At 36.0% G+C, this 16520-nt stretch overlaps 1 protein-coding gene across 1 annotated transcript in view; it reads left to right on the top strand.

Moving 5' to 3' along the window:
- Window positions 1-16520, top strand: part of ASCC3 (activating signal cointegrator 1 complex subunit 3) — a 280977-nt gene that overhangs the window by 244387 nt on the left and 20070 nt on the right. The window contains exon 37 of the mRNA XM_055809674.1: window positions 14030-14254. Within this exon, the coding sequence (XP_055665649.1) occupies window positions 14030-14254 (225 nt within the window). The remainder of the gene's footprint in view (window positions 1-14029; window positions 14255-16520) is intronic.

Genomic DNA, 16520 nt, shown 5'->3' with positions numbered 1-16520 from the left:
CAGAAAATCTGGCATTCCTGAAGTAGCAGATTTGGAAGGTCGAAGGAGGAGATTCATGAAACAGGCACTCTTCAAGATACATAGCCGAAAGTTATTTATGTCTTGTCTGTCTTTCACTACCTATTCAGTATTTGCAGTATGAGATTCTAAATAACTCAACCAATACCTTTATTTTCTGTTCATCATCATTGGCACATCCTATTCTAACCAGGGAAATATGCGAGTCATTGTGAGTATTTACACTCTCATTCAAAAATTATACTGTTTCTGCAACAGGATTCTACCTTAAAGCTGCCACAAAGATTTTTGACTTAGTAATAAATCACCTTTTCAACTGGTCTCCAGTTAGATGCCAGGGAAAGGGGAGTTAATAAGTTACAAAAATACTGCCCAAGAACAAGCTAATGTGAGCTATTTTGTGTAATATTTTCTCTGCAAGCCATGGCAGAAGCATTACTTCGGGGGTTTTTTAAGGTATTATATAAAACTGATGTACCGTTCTATAGCCATTTCAGAAAAAAATCAGATCACTCTTCCTAGGTCAGTCATTTTCCAGTTTAAATTTACATTTAATTTAGAAGAAAATAAAGGTGCTACTATTATTTTCTTCATAATAAAAGTGGAGTAAGACTGTCTTCATTGTGTTATTCTTTTTAAATATGACATTTCAGTGTCAAGAATAGAAAACACCTTATTACATAAACTTTGTATCAGATGAGAATTAATTATGTTACATGCTAACCTTTAAAGAACTTACATATTTGGTTTCACATATATCATGAATTCTCAACAATATGAGCATGACTGCTGTGGCCACTCAACAAATAGGAACAGGCCTCAGCCCTTGTGCATATTTCAGTGACCCCTTGTAACAGGAGAAAACTGTTACCTCTTACCATTAAATCTTTTCTTCACAATAAATCCATACCTAAGACCATTCAGTGCATAAACATCATCCTAAATAGAGGCATTTCCAGGATCATTTCCTTAACTTTTATAGGGCCTATACTCTCTGGACTTTAGTATTTAAAACATTTGTGCTTCAGTTCCCACTTGGAACATCTAGATAGTACCATAGTGTATTTAATAAAATTGTCTAAATTTGAAAATTGTGTTTGGCTTCATGAAAATAAAACAAAATGTTGCAATGAATTTTAATAGCATCTAAATTGTGTCATCTATACCCAGTATATTCAAAATACCTTGTAATTAGCAGAAAGAGTACTTACACATATGAATACTCACAGATTAAATTTGTCTTGATTTTTCTGTGGTCCCAGTAGATGGAGCAGTTTTTAATGTTCTTGTAGTACTTGAATATAGTAATTTTTTTCTAGCATCATGACACAATTATTTCCTATTTTTCTTTTTCCAAATGATTGTTTGATTTTTAGTTTGAAAGCATCATATGCTGCCTGCCTCTCCAGAAAAGCACAATCAGTTGGTAAATCAAGATGACAATGCCCACCACTGACAGCTAACTGAACACAACATAAGTCTTTCCTTTTTATGGCATCAATAAGAAAGAATTACGTTCAAAACCACAAAATATAAAACCTTCCCATCTCCAATACACATGACTGTCTAATCTCTGTTTAACATATCTCTTTTTTCCGTCCAATCTGTTTACTCAACTTCTGACATTACTTGCCAGCTTAAAAAAATGAGTCAATACTCAGGAAAGTTAAAACAAAACCTATTTTAAAGTTGAAGCTAAAGGTTTGAATACATTTCTCATGAGGCAGACCGTAAGACAAGAACTGTTATTTTGGAAATAATATAGTATCTTTAATTTGTTTCTTTTTTTTGAATTTTTTTTATTATAGTGCAACATCTGAGGTAAAAACTTGGAGAAGTGTATATGTCGTAGTTGAAGCCGGTAGCTTTGGTCTGTATCCCCATTTCAAACGGTTCCTTTAGTAACTGTTTCTGTCAGAAAAATGTGGAAATAAACTCCTTTAACAGGAGCTATAGATGAAGTTATAGCAGCAAAACGCTCACATATACCAATGAAATATATTTTGATGAGCTGGGGAACTATTGCACTTGTATCTGCTAGGGCAGATACAAATACTGTCCTGGTCTTGTAGTTAAAAATGTGAACGCTGGCTGCCATCTGTGGCAGATCAGTGCTTGTCCTTGGTATATGTGCTGGAAGCAAGTTCAGTGATAGCAAGCTTCTTTTAGCTGACTACTTAAAGCTGCAGGAAGTTCAACCATGCACCATTTTTTTATTGATTGATTGATTTCAGCACAAAAGTTTCTTACCACTTGGCAGTTAGAATTGTAGACATCATCATTATGCAAGGTTTCAAACTATGCATAGTTGTGTACATGCAGCCAATACTTTGTGAAGTATTCATACTGAAAATTAAATGACACTTTTTCACTAGTCATGTCATATGACTCTACTTTCAAATAAATATACAATGTATTTGTTGACATAACGTTTGTGTTTGTTGAAACACAACTGAAGGTCTAAACTACATCTTTATTAAGATAAAGCTGAACATTCTATAACACACAGCACTGCTTTGTGGCCGTGGGCTCCCATGCCCCAAGTACTCCAGAAGGCAGCCTTACAAGCTTGGTGTGCCTTTAGGGAGTCAGTACAAGTTCTACCGACTTTGACCTTCCCAATTTGTAATTAAAGTGCAGTAGGCAGATTTGGGCCCTCTGCAGCCTGCAGTTCTTTTGTCTTCACTGGTTTCTAGTTAATTGCCTTTACTTATGATAGAATTATACTATTACACTGTTAATTATACAGTTACAATTATATTGCTGATGAATTTGTTTTCACAGAATTCAGTTCACTTAGTGACGCCAGCTCAGCCTTACTAACTGCTGTTTAAAGACACACAAACGTTTTTCTGTCAGGAGAGAAGTTATTGCTCAGACTTGTAAAACTGTTAAGAAAGAGGAAGGCATTTTGTAGCTTGTTCCCTGATTGGAACAGAAATTTCAGGATAATGATTGGTTTGGCTGAAATAATTACATCATACATGATTGGTATCCAATAAATTGTTCCTTTAGCATAGTAGTTTAAAGAAGAAAAAAAAAGGACATAAGAGGATTACTGATCAGTCCTTAATGAAGTATCTGACACTTGTATTTTCCTATTTACATTTAGATTCTTTCTTTGTCTCATTCTTTTCTTTTTTTTTCCCCCTGATTTTTTTAACCTGGCTAGCTTTAGCAGGTTGAATTTTGTTTTAAATGTTGATGTTTTATATTATCACAAATTAACTTTTAAGAAATTGGCCTCTCCTATTATTTGTCTAATATTAGACAATGTGCTTTGTTTCACAGTTACTTAGGTAGCTCATGCTACCTATACCTATGTTAGAAGAAATTGCAGAGGGATTTTTGATATCAAAAAGCCAAAACTTTCTTTAGCATTTGAAAAAGTTAATATATTTTTGTAAATGTGGTATAGCATACTAAGCTTGCTTTTAGAGAACAAATGATTGCAGATTTTCTTCACCTCTGAAGCTTAATGAATGTGAGCCAGACATCCAGCAAAATACTGAAAATGTACGTGAAAACTGTCAAATTGCACACTTTTCTAAGTCATTTTATCTGATATGATGCTTGAATACAGCTTTCCTTAATTTGTAGTAGATCATCGTCCTGTTGCCTATGGAAGAGTCAAATCAGACATCACCAGTTTGACTGGGTTGCCCACATGCCAACTTTCCACTGCCTTTCCTTTCTGTCTTCTAATGGAAAAGACTAGCAAGCCAGCAGAGATTGTTCAAACTGCTAGTTTTCAGAAAGAGAAAATAACTCAAGTCTATTGCTTTCACCTTTGCAGTTGAGAAAATGGCTAAAATTCCTCTCACAACAGGTCTCTCAAATCCTTCTCCTGTCAAGGTGAAGGCATGCTACTATGTTCACTTTATTTAGTGTATATATGCATGTCTACTTGCAAAATATTTTTAGGTATAACTGATACCTACAATATTATGAAAATTTATCTAAAAAATACTATATCATTGAATGCACATTATTCTGTAGATTTTAATGAGATGAATTACAACTCTTTATCATTTGCTTAAGACAGCAAGCAAGTGTAAACAACATGAGGTGTAGATGATTATTTTTCTTTTGTATATGATTGTCTTAATACTTACTATATGCAGTCATATAAGATGCTAATTTTTAATACTTCTTTAGCTATAAGAATGCATGTTTGCTTTCTCTTGATTCACACAGAACAGATGGATGCTTGACTGCCTGCTAATCCACAGCTGGAATGGTTTCAGCGGTTTCCACGTTGCTGGGTTAGAGTGGCTTTTCTAGTGGACTGAGAGGGCAGCAAAAGAGGGATATCATTATTCATCAGTATCCCAGTGGGATCGCTGCCAGCAGAGATTAATTTTTTCTGTTATGCTTGTAAAACAAGCTCAGGTGGAGTCTCTAATCCTCAGGGCACGGGTGGCAGATCAAGGAAGATGCTACAAAGCTAGTTAATTTTCAGATTCTAGGGGAAACAGAAGCTCTGTTAGATGTATAAATACATGATTGCAAATTTAAGTAGCTCAAAGCCAAATGGGATCTTCCTAGACATCTGGTACTGAAAATCTCTGGGTTTTTTGTCTTTTAAAAGAAGTTCTTAAAACTTTACATCAGAGGCAAAATATCTGCAACTCTTAATCGTCAGTTATCTTTCTTCTTTTCTTCTTTTTTTTTAATACAGCTCTTATAGTGTACATTAGATGAATGCCTTTATTTACAGGTAGAAAATACATGGTAGAAGTTTGTGTAGGAACCTGAGTTTACAGTATCCTCACAAATGTGTGTGCAGTGAACATCACCAACAAAAATTATCGCTTGCTATCCAAAAAGGATTAGATAGGCCCTAGTAGTGCATGGTATGTCTCATTCAGGTAATGGGATGTTCTGTTTAAGGTCAAGTGTGGTCCAAGGCATTTTTGCCATGTTACTCACTGTATCAGACCTCTGGTCATTCATGACAGAAGTGTTGATACAACTTCCTCAAATCAAGCACACTAAAATACTGACAGATAAGTCTATTTATTTAATAGACTTCAAATATTTTTCCTTTTACTGACTTCTGTTTCCTCAGTGATTCCCTCTCTTCCTCAGCCTTATAATTATCAGCGTCTTCCATCTCTGCATTACCCTGTAGCTCTTGAGTTCTTCAAAACATTGGGTCAGATTTTCAAGCAATGTTAATCCACATAGTTACACTGAAATGAGTGGAGATATGCCAGTTTTTATCAGCAGGGAGCTACCCTTATTGAAATTTACTTGCAGCAGCTGTCACTTCCTCTTACAGTTGTGTTTTTTTTATTATTAAACTATTTTCATTTAAAAGTGCTCAGAATGAGACCAGTAGCATTGGCTTGCTGAAAAGGCATTGTGCATGTAGGCACCTTCCAAGTTTCCATACATTTCTGCCAGTTTGTATTGTTCTTCTGTTATTCTGGCTTGAGCCTTTCTTGAACAGATGCTGCTAGTCATTTCACCACATGATGACAGGTATTCACGCCTGTGAACTTTTTATTCCCTTTTGTCTCTGGTCACACAGTAGTCTAGATCTGGAATTTAATCCAGTACAAAAATGCAGCAGTGTGCATTTGTGGCTCCCCGCTAGGGGAGCTGCCACAGGTCAGCAGATCTGAAATACGGTTTTCAACACACAGCGCTTTTACAGCTTGCCATTAACATATACAGTATGTATGGGCCCCATTTCACATAAAGAGCTAGTAGTGCTTACTCCTGTCTCCCATGCAAAGCATCATTAACTTAATGCAGAGATCTGTTAACTTCTTCCCTGGGTCTGGGCTCTGCACTGGAAGATCCCAATGGAGAATCAAAGCCAAAGATGGAAAATGACTGATCGCTTTCCCAGGGAAAGCTGTGTGCCAAGATTTGCTATTCCAGTTTTTATTGCTATCATCATCTCAATCAGCAGTTGAGCCAGCTGATTCAGCCAAGCTCAGCTTGTGGACAAACGTCCAAATAGAACTGAAGTAGATTTCTCATGGCAATCAGACTTTTGAATGCACACCCAGAGATTACCCCAGTTTTGTGTTAGCACATTACTGAGTTCACACACTGAAAAGCTTTTCTGTGTTAGTGCAATACAGTTAGTTTCAGTACGGCCACAAAAAGTCAGGTTTACATCTTTCCTGTAATGTCACCAGAGATTACAAGGGAAGAAAGTTGTGGGTCACTGCCCCATCTAGGTCTTGAGATTTTAAAAATGGGGTGATGATAATGTATTCAGAATGGGCAGGTTCAAAGCATTCTCATGAAAAGTAATGGGAAAAGTCTGGCATCTTGGAGAGGCAAAAATCTCAACAATCCCATTTCCAGTGATAAAATGTAGTAATTCTCTCACTATAATTCACTTTTTTAATGGAATTTATGACATTCCATTTATATTTATTTGCTATGGTCAGAGTAACTTGCTGTAGGTGAAGAATGTGTATGCCATACCAGTTTCAGATGTTTTCTCTAATTTTTGTCCTACTTTAGTCTTCTTTTGCATTTATTTTTCCTTAAACTGACGGGGCAAGTGTTACCAGCTTGCTTACAATCAATAATTTAACTTAAAAAACTGAGAGTGAACTAAAGCCACCTCTATGAAAGTTGTATAAGCTTAATACTGTGAAAGTACTTACACATTTGGGAGGAAAATGAAGCACTGAGTTATAATTGTAATCATAAACTTTATGAAGTATGGATTGTGAGAGTTAAGACTTAAAATCATGAATTCATTCCTTGGTTCGATGTATTTCAGGAATGCATGCAATTTTAAAAGGAAATTATTCTGAAACAGAATGGTTCTATAAGTATGTTTTTTGCTATTTGGTAAACCAATTATAATGACTGTATTATCTATTACTGTATATTTCTGTACACTGATACCTAGCTTCTCTGATATGCTTAAGAAACTTGGGGGGGGGGGGGGGGGGAGGGAAATCGACTTTCAAGTTAGTATAGAAGTCCTAAGAACTTTTTTCCCATGTCAAATTATTGTTATTTTATATAATCCTCCCTCTTATATGTGCTAGCATGCTTGCATTTTCTTTTAGCAACTCTATGCTGAAGCAGAGGTCTGTAATTTAACTTTGTACTTTAGAAGTTCCCAGATCTGCCAGGTCACTCTCTGCTACTGGTAGCTAATATTGCTGACCTCCTATTGCTCTGTGCACAGTGGCAAAGGTCTTTCAGACTCCTGACCCCTGGTCATCAGGAATGTCATCAGTAGTTTGTAGTTTGGATGTTTTAAGTAAGAGGTGAACTTGTGAAATCTAAACCCTTCAGGGTGTTTTTAAGTGATCACTCAACTGTTTCATTGCCCTAGCTTGTACTTTTTATGATGTCTATAATTGTAAAATGTGTGGTCTTTATCATATGCAGCTATTTAAAAGTGAAAATCAAACACTTGTCTGTTTAAAGTTGTAAGTCTGAGAATACAGTTATGTATGATTTCTCTGATCACTAATGTGAGTACTATAAGAGCTTTTAACTTTCATGGTCTTATAAACTACGTTTGTAGGTCCCATTACTGAAATGCGCCCATTTTAAATCCTGAAAGATAGTTATAAATTAATTTTTAAAAGATAATAGATTTACATACTTGCATGTTACTGAGTTTTACAACTTCATCTCTTCAGTTTCTCATGCTGAACTGGAAACTTCCAGTTCCTGCTCTGATAAGTCTTAAATCTAGAGACAGAGCCCAGGGTAGCCCAGCCTCACTATTTTGCTCCTACCTAGTTTATTGGATTAACTTTACAATTTGAATTCTGTATTTCTTTTTTTGAGACGTATCTTTTATCTCTGGAAATGCATTAACCACTAATTAACTAATAAAAAGAGTTAGTATTTGTTTCAAGAAGATACTGAGCAGCCCTTATCCCTTGGATGTTGCTTTCCACCCTACACCTATCTGGTTTCCTCCTGTCATTTTTCCAAAAGTAGAGAGTGGAGAGTGCGCTGATGGAGTACCAGGGAAGCGGCAAGATCATTTTCCTGTTACCCAAGCAGGAGCGGAGAGCCAGGGCAGGCGCAGCACCAGTGCCAGAGAGAGAATCCCTTCTCGGCAGCCAAGGACAGCCGGTGCCCGGGGGCCGCGCTCTGACCCTGTGCCCGGCAGGGGCTTTGCGTCCTGCCTTGCCCTGCCCTGCCTGCCCTGGCTCCCTGCCAGCCACCCACCCTGGCAGGGGGCTGCGGGGAAGCCCCCGTGGGAAAGGACTGGGCTGCAGGGCTGGCTCTGATACGCCGGGTGCCCTTTGGTGGCGCTGCCATACACATGCAGTTGACAAGGAGCGATGGTGCATGGTATATGAAGGCAAGGAGCTTATTTAGAAATGGTCTCTGTGATGAATTACAGTATCATGCAGGAAATGTATTCTAATCTTGCCTGACAATTTCTGTTTTCTTCTTCTGCATCATGTTAGCCCCTTTTCAAGATCCCTACAAAACCTCAGCCTGCTCTGTTGCATAGAGGAGCCTGCCAGGCTGCCCTAACAATTTGGAATGTCACTTCTGCAAAGTTTGTCTTAAAAGTATATTTTTACAAGTATAAAACAGGGTGAGGAGGCCTTGTGCCAGTGTCTGCTGTCTAAAAGGTGGCTTCCAATATAAATAGCCCTGTGTTACGTAGCAGCTTCAATAAGCTGGTAGAAATTACTTTTTTTTTTCTTTTTGTCTATAATATGAATCTTGAACACATGCATCGTGTTTGTTCTTAAAATTTATAACTAGTAACATATGTTTAGAACTGTCTTTAACTGGAATATCCTAGATCTTTTATATCTAAGAGTAAAAAAACACCCAAACATTTAAAACTCTGGAAGTTTGAATTATGTCCTGTAAAACTGAGACCAAAGCATATACATTTATAAGCTACCAGTAAACTCCTCAAAATAGGAGTTTATAATGGAATACCTAACACAGATACAATTTTCAGAGCAGTAATTCTAGCAAGTACTTCTCCAATTCCATTTTGCTATCTACTTTACTTTTTGGTATGACTGAAAAACAACTTTTAATATGTGGGCAGTTTGGGCTTTTTTTTCTTTTTACCATTTTTTTTTTTTAAAGCACATGTTTTCTCACAATTATTTGTTTTCTGAGTAAATGTAAGCTTGATTGTGTTCCAGCTGCCTGCCAGGATGCATCTGTATAAATTTAATGTCTTTGCTTATAAATCAAATTCACACTTGAAAATGTGATGATAAAATACAGTATAAATATGTTGGTTAATTTAAATTATTTTCGTAATATATACCTGTGTCATTATTATGTCACATTATATGCTCTGTGCTCTTGGGAAGAGCATGGGCAAAGGAAGATTAACTTGAGAACTTCAGTTAAGCTATTTTTTTTATTTTCCTTATAATGCAGTTAACAGAATCAAAGGAGACTTTTGTCAGCATGTGAATGGAGACATGTACATATATGTATATATGAAAAACCGAAATAATTTCAGATGTTTTTAAGTACAGAAGTTCAAGTATCCTCAAAGAAAAATTCAGAGTTTGTGAATCTGTTATAAGACATTATTCAGCTACCTAGCTACTCACAAACTATCAGTGCTTGTTATTTCTCTGTTTTGAACATGCTACTTTTCTCTATCCTATAGTAAGGATACCATAGATATCACCCAAATGAGGACAGTTACAAACTGCTTTAAAGATTGCAGTCCAGCTACTTCCTATACACTGTAGCACTATGTGGAAGTGGCAGGTCAGGACACTGCACTAAAATACTCCGTAGCACTTTGTACAATGGAACAAAAGGAAAAGCCAATTATATAATAATATTATTGTTGAGCTTATATTTGCCTATCCAGTTACTTAAAGATCAAAATATGCTGGTTTCACTTGGGAAAATAAATTGCATATTGGCATACCTTTGAACTTCTCATAGCAGAGAACTAAAATTTACTTCATAATGTGTGATTAGTGTTAACTGCAGAAAGGCTGTAAAAAACCACCCACATTTATTTATTGCAGCTTATTTTTTATTTATCATTCTATGCACAAATGTATGATTTCTGCAGTACTTAGACTACCAGAATTTTATGTAATTTAAGCCAAGGTTCAGGTAAAGAGGATGCAATTACTGTATTAGCTAAAAATGATCTTCATCTTTTCTCCTTTTTTATTATTCTGGTAGTTACTTTTAGTAGTAGTTTACTGCAAGATTTTTTTTTTAATACTTCGGCTTAACTGTTAGTTTTGGTATCAAATTTCCTAAGAACGCTTTTTCCTTGTTTCTTTCTACATCAGAAACTTGAAAAAGAGCAAAACAAGTTGCAGGTTTATCAAAGTTGAGAATATGGTGTGTTTGGGTTCATTGTACATGTATAAAGAAAAGGAACTTACAGGCAGTCAATTCTAAGGTAGTTTCAGTAACAGCATGGCTAAAGAAAAGACTACTGCTTCAACTCTGGAATGTGAGAAACTATTTTTGGTTTGGTTTAGACCCTCATTGTTACAAATTAATCAACTGCTCTTTATAGTCTAGAATTCATTAACTTTACAAGTTTTACCGTTCCCATGACTGAACTGAACTTAAAATATTCAAGTTTACTGTAGTTGCTCACCTTGATCCCTTTTCTGCCTATGCTCCACAAGTATCCTCTTCTCTGTTGTAGACAGATGATGAGGTGTAGTTACTTGAGATTTAAAATATTTCAGAAAGTTTACATATGGTATAAGTTTATAGTTCAGCTCTCACTATAAATCAGTAATTTCAGCTAAACTTACACATTTTGTGGGTAGAAAGAAAATCTGATTTTTTTTCTTAACCCTGTGAACACTGTGGAGCATAGTACTCACCATGTTGGATACTTTATTTAAATTTTAGTTCAGTCTGACTCCTCAAATGCCTCATAGTACCAGAAAAATGCAAAAGATACATTTTAAAATGGAATGAGTTCTTTACTTTTAGAACAATGCTAGGAATTCAAATAAAGGGTGATGATAAGCTGCATATCTGGAACACAGTGTTGCAGACAGAACTCCAAGATGATTCTGTGATTGCTGTTATGCAGGAAACAGAATTAAATTATTAGAATAGCCCATTGGCCTTGTAAAATGTAACTAACGAGTTTATGCAAGTCTACATTTGACTTTTCTCACTGGCAAAGCAAGTGGCTGTTTCCTATATGACCCTGCATCACAAACAGGTCAAAATGTAGGTTTGCACCCTCAAAATGATGCAGCAGTCTCTAATGCCCAAAAGAAGACATTATTGGGAAAGTCCATTACAGACCTATAGAAGAGATGTGTCATGACTACCAAATGCATGATTGCAGAACCCATAGCTAAAATTCCTAGTTATCTCCTGGTATACTCCAAGTTATGCTTAACTGTGTAGGTGCTTGTAAACATATTATTTGCACATGGGCTGCAATAGTCCTGATTTAGCAGAAGAAAAAGTGAAAAATGCACAGCAGTGTTTTGTGGTTTAACTATAAAGTTCATATTAAGTTTCTTGACTTTAGAATGAAGATTAATGATTGATACGTAATATGATCTGTTTCCTCACCCATGGAAGTAAGAACAGTATTCAGATAGAATGTACTAAAATAGTATATATTATATGTTTTGTGGAACAGTTGAAGCTATAGCCTTTGCAGAACAGATTGAGATTCACAATGAAAAGGAAAACTAAAATGAAAAAATATTGAGTGAACAGCAGGGCCCATTTGAGGTGATTACAAAGGATGTTTCTTTATTCTGTCTTTTCTTCTGCAACCTGAAAACAGTAGCAGGGGGTTACAAGCAGAGTTCATCACAGAGTTGTCAATCACTGTCATTTAACATTTTGCAATGGAAGATGTCTTTATTCAAGGACAGCTGGGCAAATCAGAGAAACAGATTTGCAGTTAGTAGTCAGTCCAGCCTACACTAAGCAAACAAGGACAGGGCAGACATACTGGCCTCTCACATAAAAATATAATGGACTCTGCTGACCTCAGTGCCCTCCATTCAGCTTCATTCTCAGTTGTATAAAAGCTTCACTACCCATTCTCAATTTCCTTTAATTACCTACATGATGCAGATAAGAAAATGAATCTCACTTACTTACAGTCAATGATCACAAACAGGAAATTAAGTAGGCAGGTTGTTTAAAATAAGAGGAGTGTTTTGGAGATAAATAAAACATGCTGGGGAAGAATTAAGGAAAATGCATTTTCAGGAGTACCAATTGGTCTGGAGTAACTTGGCTGATCTTTCTTCTTTCTGCTACTTTTAACTGCAAAGCGAAACTAAGTTAAAAAAATCTCCTTGGTAAATATTCCTTAAAATATCTTTGAAGGAGAAGCCAGTTAAATAAAAAGAGTGAAGCAAACATGCAGCCTTCTATAGGGCTTAAAAAGATTGTGACCTTAGGTTCAGAGAATAAATGACCAGTTTTCACAAGAGATCTAGCAGAGACATCCAGGATTAAGCCGCAGTTGTCTTTAGTCAATCTTCAGTTCTAATCTGCAGTTGAGATATGATATAAATTGATGACATTCTGATATTCTTTCTAAAGCTTAAATTGTCTAATACTTACCTTTCCTTTTACATTTATGTCACAAAATAATACACAAAAGGTGTAGTTTCACTGTGCCAGTAAAGAAAATAGAAAATGTTGTGCTGTCAGTTTTCAAGGGGGTTGAAAAACAACTATCTAACTGTTTTTAGGAATTGTCAAAAAATTTGTGTGTTCTGTGGGTTAGGATATTAAATAATGAGCAGATAGGGTACGTTGAAGTCAATTAGATAGTTCTATCAGGTGTTCTAAGATTGCTATTTTTCTTTTACCTCACTCTGCATTGATTACTGTTGTGCATATTTCTTTAATACGGATTTGCAGGAAGTCTGAATGGAGATTGAAGACTAAAATGCATAATAACAAATCTATAGTTTAAGAGGAATATAAAACCATGAACACTTTAATTTAGTGGTCTCTGCTAAGCCCATAGTTTGAAAGACATTGCCCTTTGGGTTACCAAAATGACTTTTTATTTTATGGCAAAAGAAATACACTGTCTTAAATTACTGAGGGAAAAGATCACATATTATAAAATTCTTACTTCACTTGCAAGTTTTATACTTTATAAAGATCATTCCAAACAATATGTATGCATACATTCACAATAGGATTTTGTGGACAAAAAGTTACCAATTAAGTCATAGAACTGACTCTTCAACCTAAGTTACAGTTCTTAGGATGCTTCTGTTGAATATTTTTTCTTTCAGAAACAGTGGATTTCCCTAGCAGGAGAATTAACATCTCTGCTCTGGCTGCTAGAACAGTCATACTTCTTCCTCTCAGCCCCAAGGGTGTTGCTACTCATAACTACATTTAGATTACCTGATGTTGTGCAGCTCCTTCTTGCAACAGTGAGAAAGTTCTTAGACAGCTTTCATTTTTGCATGAATGGTACTGGCCCACTCTGGAGCACAGAGGATAGTTTTAAGCACCTGCCTACAATTTTGCTCTTTGCTTTGATTGCTGATCATCTGTTGCTTAGACACTGACTGCTCAAAATATTGAAGATATATTTTAAAAGAACCTTACCAGAGCTATTTCAAACTCACTGTGTTTTGAATACAGAGAGAAAAGTAGATACCTTGAAAACTGAAAATGTGAATTATTGACTTCTTTATGGCTAACTGGCTAACTTCACAATGTTTTTGAAAGCCAACCAATCTGTAGGTCATCTCAAAATACTGAGTCCATCCAATGAATGTATTTGTTTCACTGCTTTTATTTTCTTCTTTTCTAATGATGAAATCATCTATGTGAAAAAAAATTTAAAACCTATAATTTTGTGAATATTTGTGAATATTTTACTAGCTTTTGTTTTCCCACACGTATCACTTTGATAAATAAGTACACTTTCCAGACAGTAAAATTGCTATTTTAACAAAGAAATCTAACTGTAGTAATTTAAATGCATATACTTTTAATGTCTCAGTAAGGAATAGTAATTATTCTGAAGTTAAGTACAATAGTTAATTTTTTATTTTTATTTCTTTTCAAGAATGCTGATGAGTACACAGATCTACCTGTAAGACACAATGAAGATCAGATGAACAGTGAACTGGCAAAGCATCTTCCAATTGAAGTCAATCCCCATTCATTTGACAGTTCACACACAAAAACACATCTCCTGCTGCAAGCCCACTTCAGTCATGCCATGCTGCCTTGCCCAGATTATGCAACTGATACAAAGACAGTGCTGGACCAGGCAATTAGAATATGTCAGGTATAGTAATGCATTTCAGTATTTAACTCCTGTTGGTTTACTACTTATTGTTAGTGTGTTGTAATATTTTAAATATAGAAGAACCTGAAGATTTCGTGCAGTCCTGTGGAGGACTGGTACCACACAGTATGATACCACGGTATGTTTAGGAAGGATCTAGATGCCCATAAAGATACCCACTCTACAGAACTGGAGGTAAACAAACATGGTAAAAACTGTGGTACTCTGGTTGAAGGCATCTGTTGCCATAGGGCTCACCTTCTTTCATATGCAAGAGCTTTCTATCTCTGTATTGTGGAATGTTTTAAGTCATTCCTGCATGAGTGTGCTCCCTGCAGATTGTTATGCTGATCCCCCAAGAACCTGTCTCCCATGGGTACTTTTATTTTTACAGCACCCAAAAGTGCTGTAGTCACTGCCAAGCATAAATAAAATATGTCTTGAAATGTGATTTTGGATGAGATACAGCATTTTTCTCAGGCTTGTGAAAAGATATGTCTACTATTTCCCAATTACCACAGAGTCAAAGAACACACTTCTAAACACAGTTTTTCAACTTGGTCTGGAGGCTTGTGACTTTTATGGTTGCACCATTGTCAGAACCCACAGAAACTAAACTGACTATGGAGTACTAGTAACAAGCGATCACATGCACGGCTGCACGCCTCAAAAGAATTTTAAAGCAGCGATTTGAGTTTGGAATAGAGTGCTGCAATATCTGGAAAACGCAGTTACCATTACAGCAGGAAGGGTGAGACCTAGCTGATGCAGGGAACACCCATCCCCTGGTTCTGTGAGAAGGGAATGATACTCTCTTTAGCAGAACTGGACAAGGACTCATACATAGCTTCTTGAAGATCAGGTAGTCTTCAACTGTTCTTGTCTTCCTCAGTTCAGTATCTGTAAAATAGGGACAATCATTCTTGCATCCTACTTTTTTTCCTTGCTTTTGTTTGTTCGGATTTTAATATCTTCAGTGATCTGTGTGTCAACCAGCAGAATGAGGCTTTGGTTTTGTTTGAAGCCTGTTGCAATATGGCAACCTCAAACATCATTGTGTCAAGCCTACCAGTTTGTAAAACCACTCTACGGGACATTATTAATCAATGCTCTAGACAGACAAAATACCTGGGCAATTCAGTGTCCAGTGATTTGGATGAGTCTTGACCTTACACTAGCAAAAACTACAAGCTTTTAATGCTAGTATCAAAAAAAGCAAACTAAAACTAAGAATAGTAAGAAGCAAGTAACGCCACAGATGTTATTGCTGTGCAGTCTTTAACTTGGCAACCAGCAGTGCTTGAATGCACTCTGCATACTCCAGTTATTTCAAATCAATAAAATCATGGTGCTGAAAGCTTCAATGTATGAACAGTGGTTATTCGTAATGCTCAGTTATTAACAAAGAACAGTGTCACATGAGAAAATTCACCTTTGTTTCAAAGAAATCACATACCTAAAGTTCATTTAGACATTTGTGGAATTAACGTTTTGGGAGGTAATTACATATTTGGAAGAAAATTTAAATTAAAGATTCTTTTCAATAATTATTTTGCTCAATATTTATCCTGCTTTGCTAAGAAATTTATTCTCAAATCCTATTACTGCATAATAGGTATTTCAGAAACAATAAGCACTCAGAAGAAAAAACCTTAAAATATTCAACAGTGCCTTTAAACCAAAGTAGAATTCAGAATACTACTCTTTCATACTCGGCCTTGGCACTCTGGCCTTCAGTTAACTACTACATAATGTAACATATACTGTCGTCTTAAAGAAAAAAAAGTTCCTCCTTAACAAGAAAACAAAAACAACAAAAAAAGAAGAAAAAACATGCAAGCATTTTTTTATTTTGAAGTTGGCACATGGTTTACATCTCTTGGGAGCATATTTGTTCCATCTTATTAGTCACGCTTTCCAAATGGAGGTTAAAGTTCCCAGAATCTAAGCAATAGACAGGGTTACACTTTCCATACTGGTTGTTACCTTTTCCTTAGCACTGACCTGCTGATGAACTCTGGGTCATCAGAGGTGGAAAAAAAGATGTTTTGGGAAAAGGAACTGAACCATAGAAGGGTCCACTGATAAACATTTCAGTGGGTGGTGTTCTGTGTGTGTGAACACATGCTCATGCACCACCAAACGTAAAATTCAGCAGTGAGATGGGAATTGGTTTTTCTGAGTTATGTTGAACTTTTGTTTATTTACTTACAAAGTACTTTAGCTGTTAAGGTTGTATAGCTAACCTTCAAATTGTGACCTGAAC

This window comes from Falco peregrinus, chromosome 7, assembly GCF_023634155.1.
Source record: "Falco peregrinus isolate bFalPer1 chromosome 7, bFalPer1.pri, whole genome shotgun sequence".
Lineage (NCBI taxonomy): Eukaryota > Metazoa > Chordata > Aves > Falconiformes > Falconidae > Falco > Falco peregrinus.
Note: the sequence above shows the minus strand (reverse complement) of the source record. Positions and strands in the feature narration are given on the sequence as shown.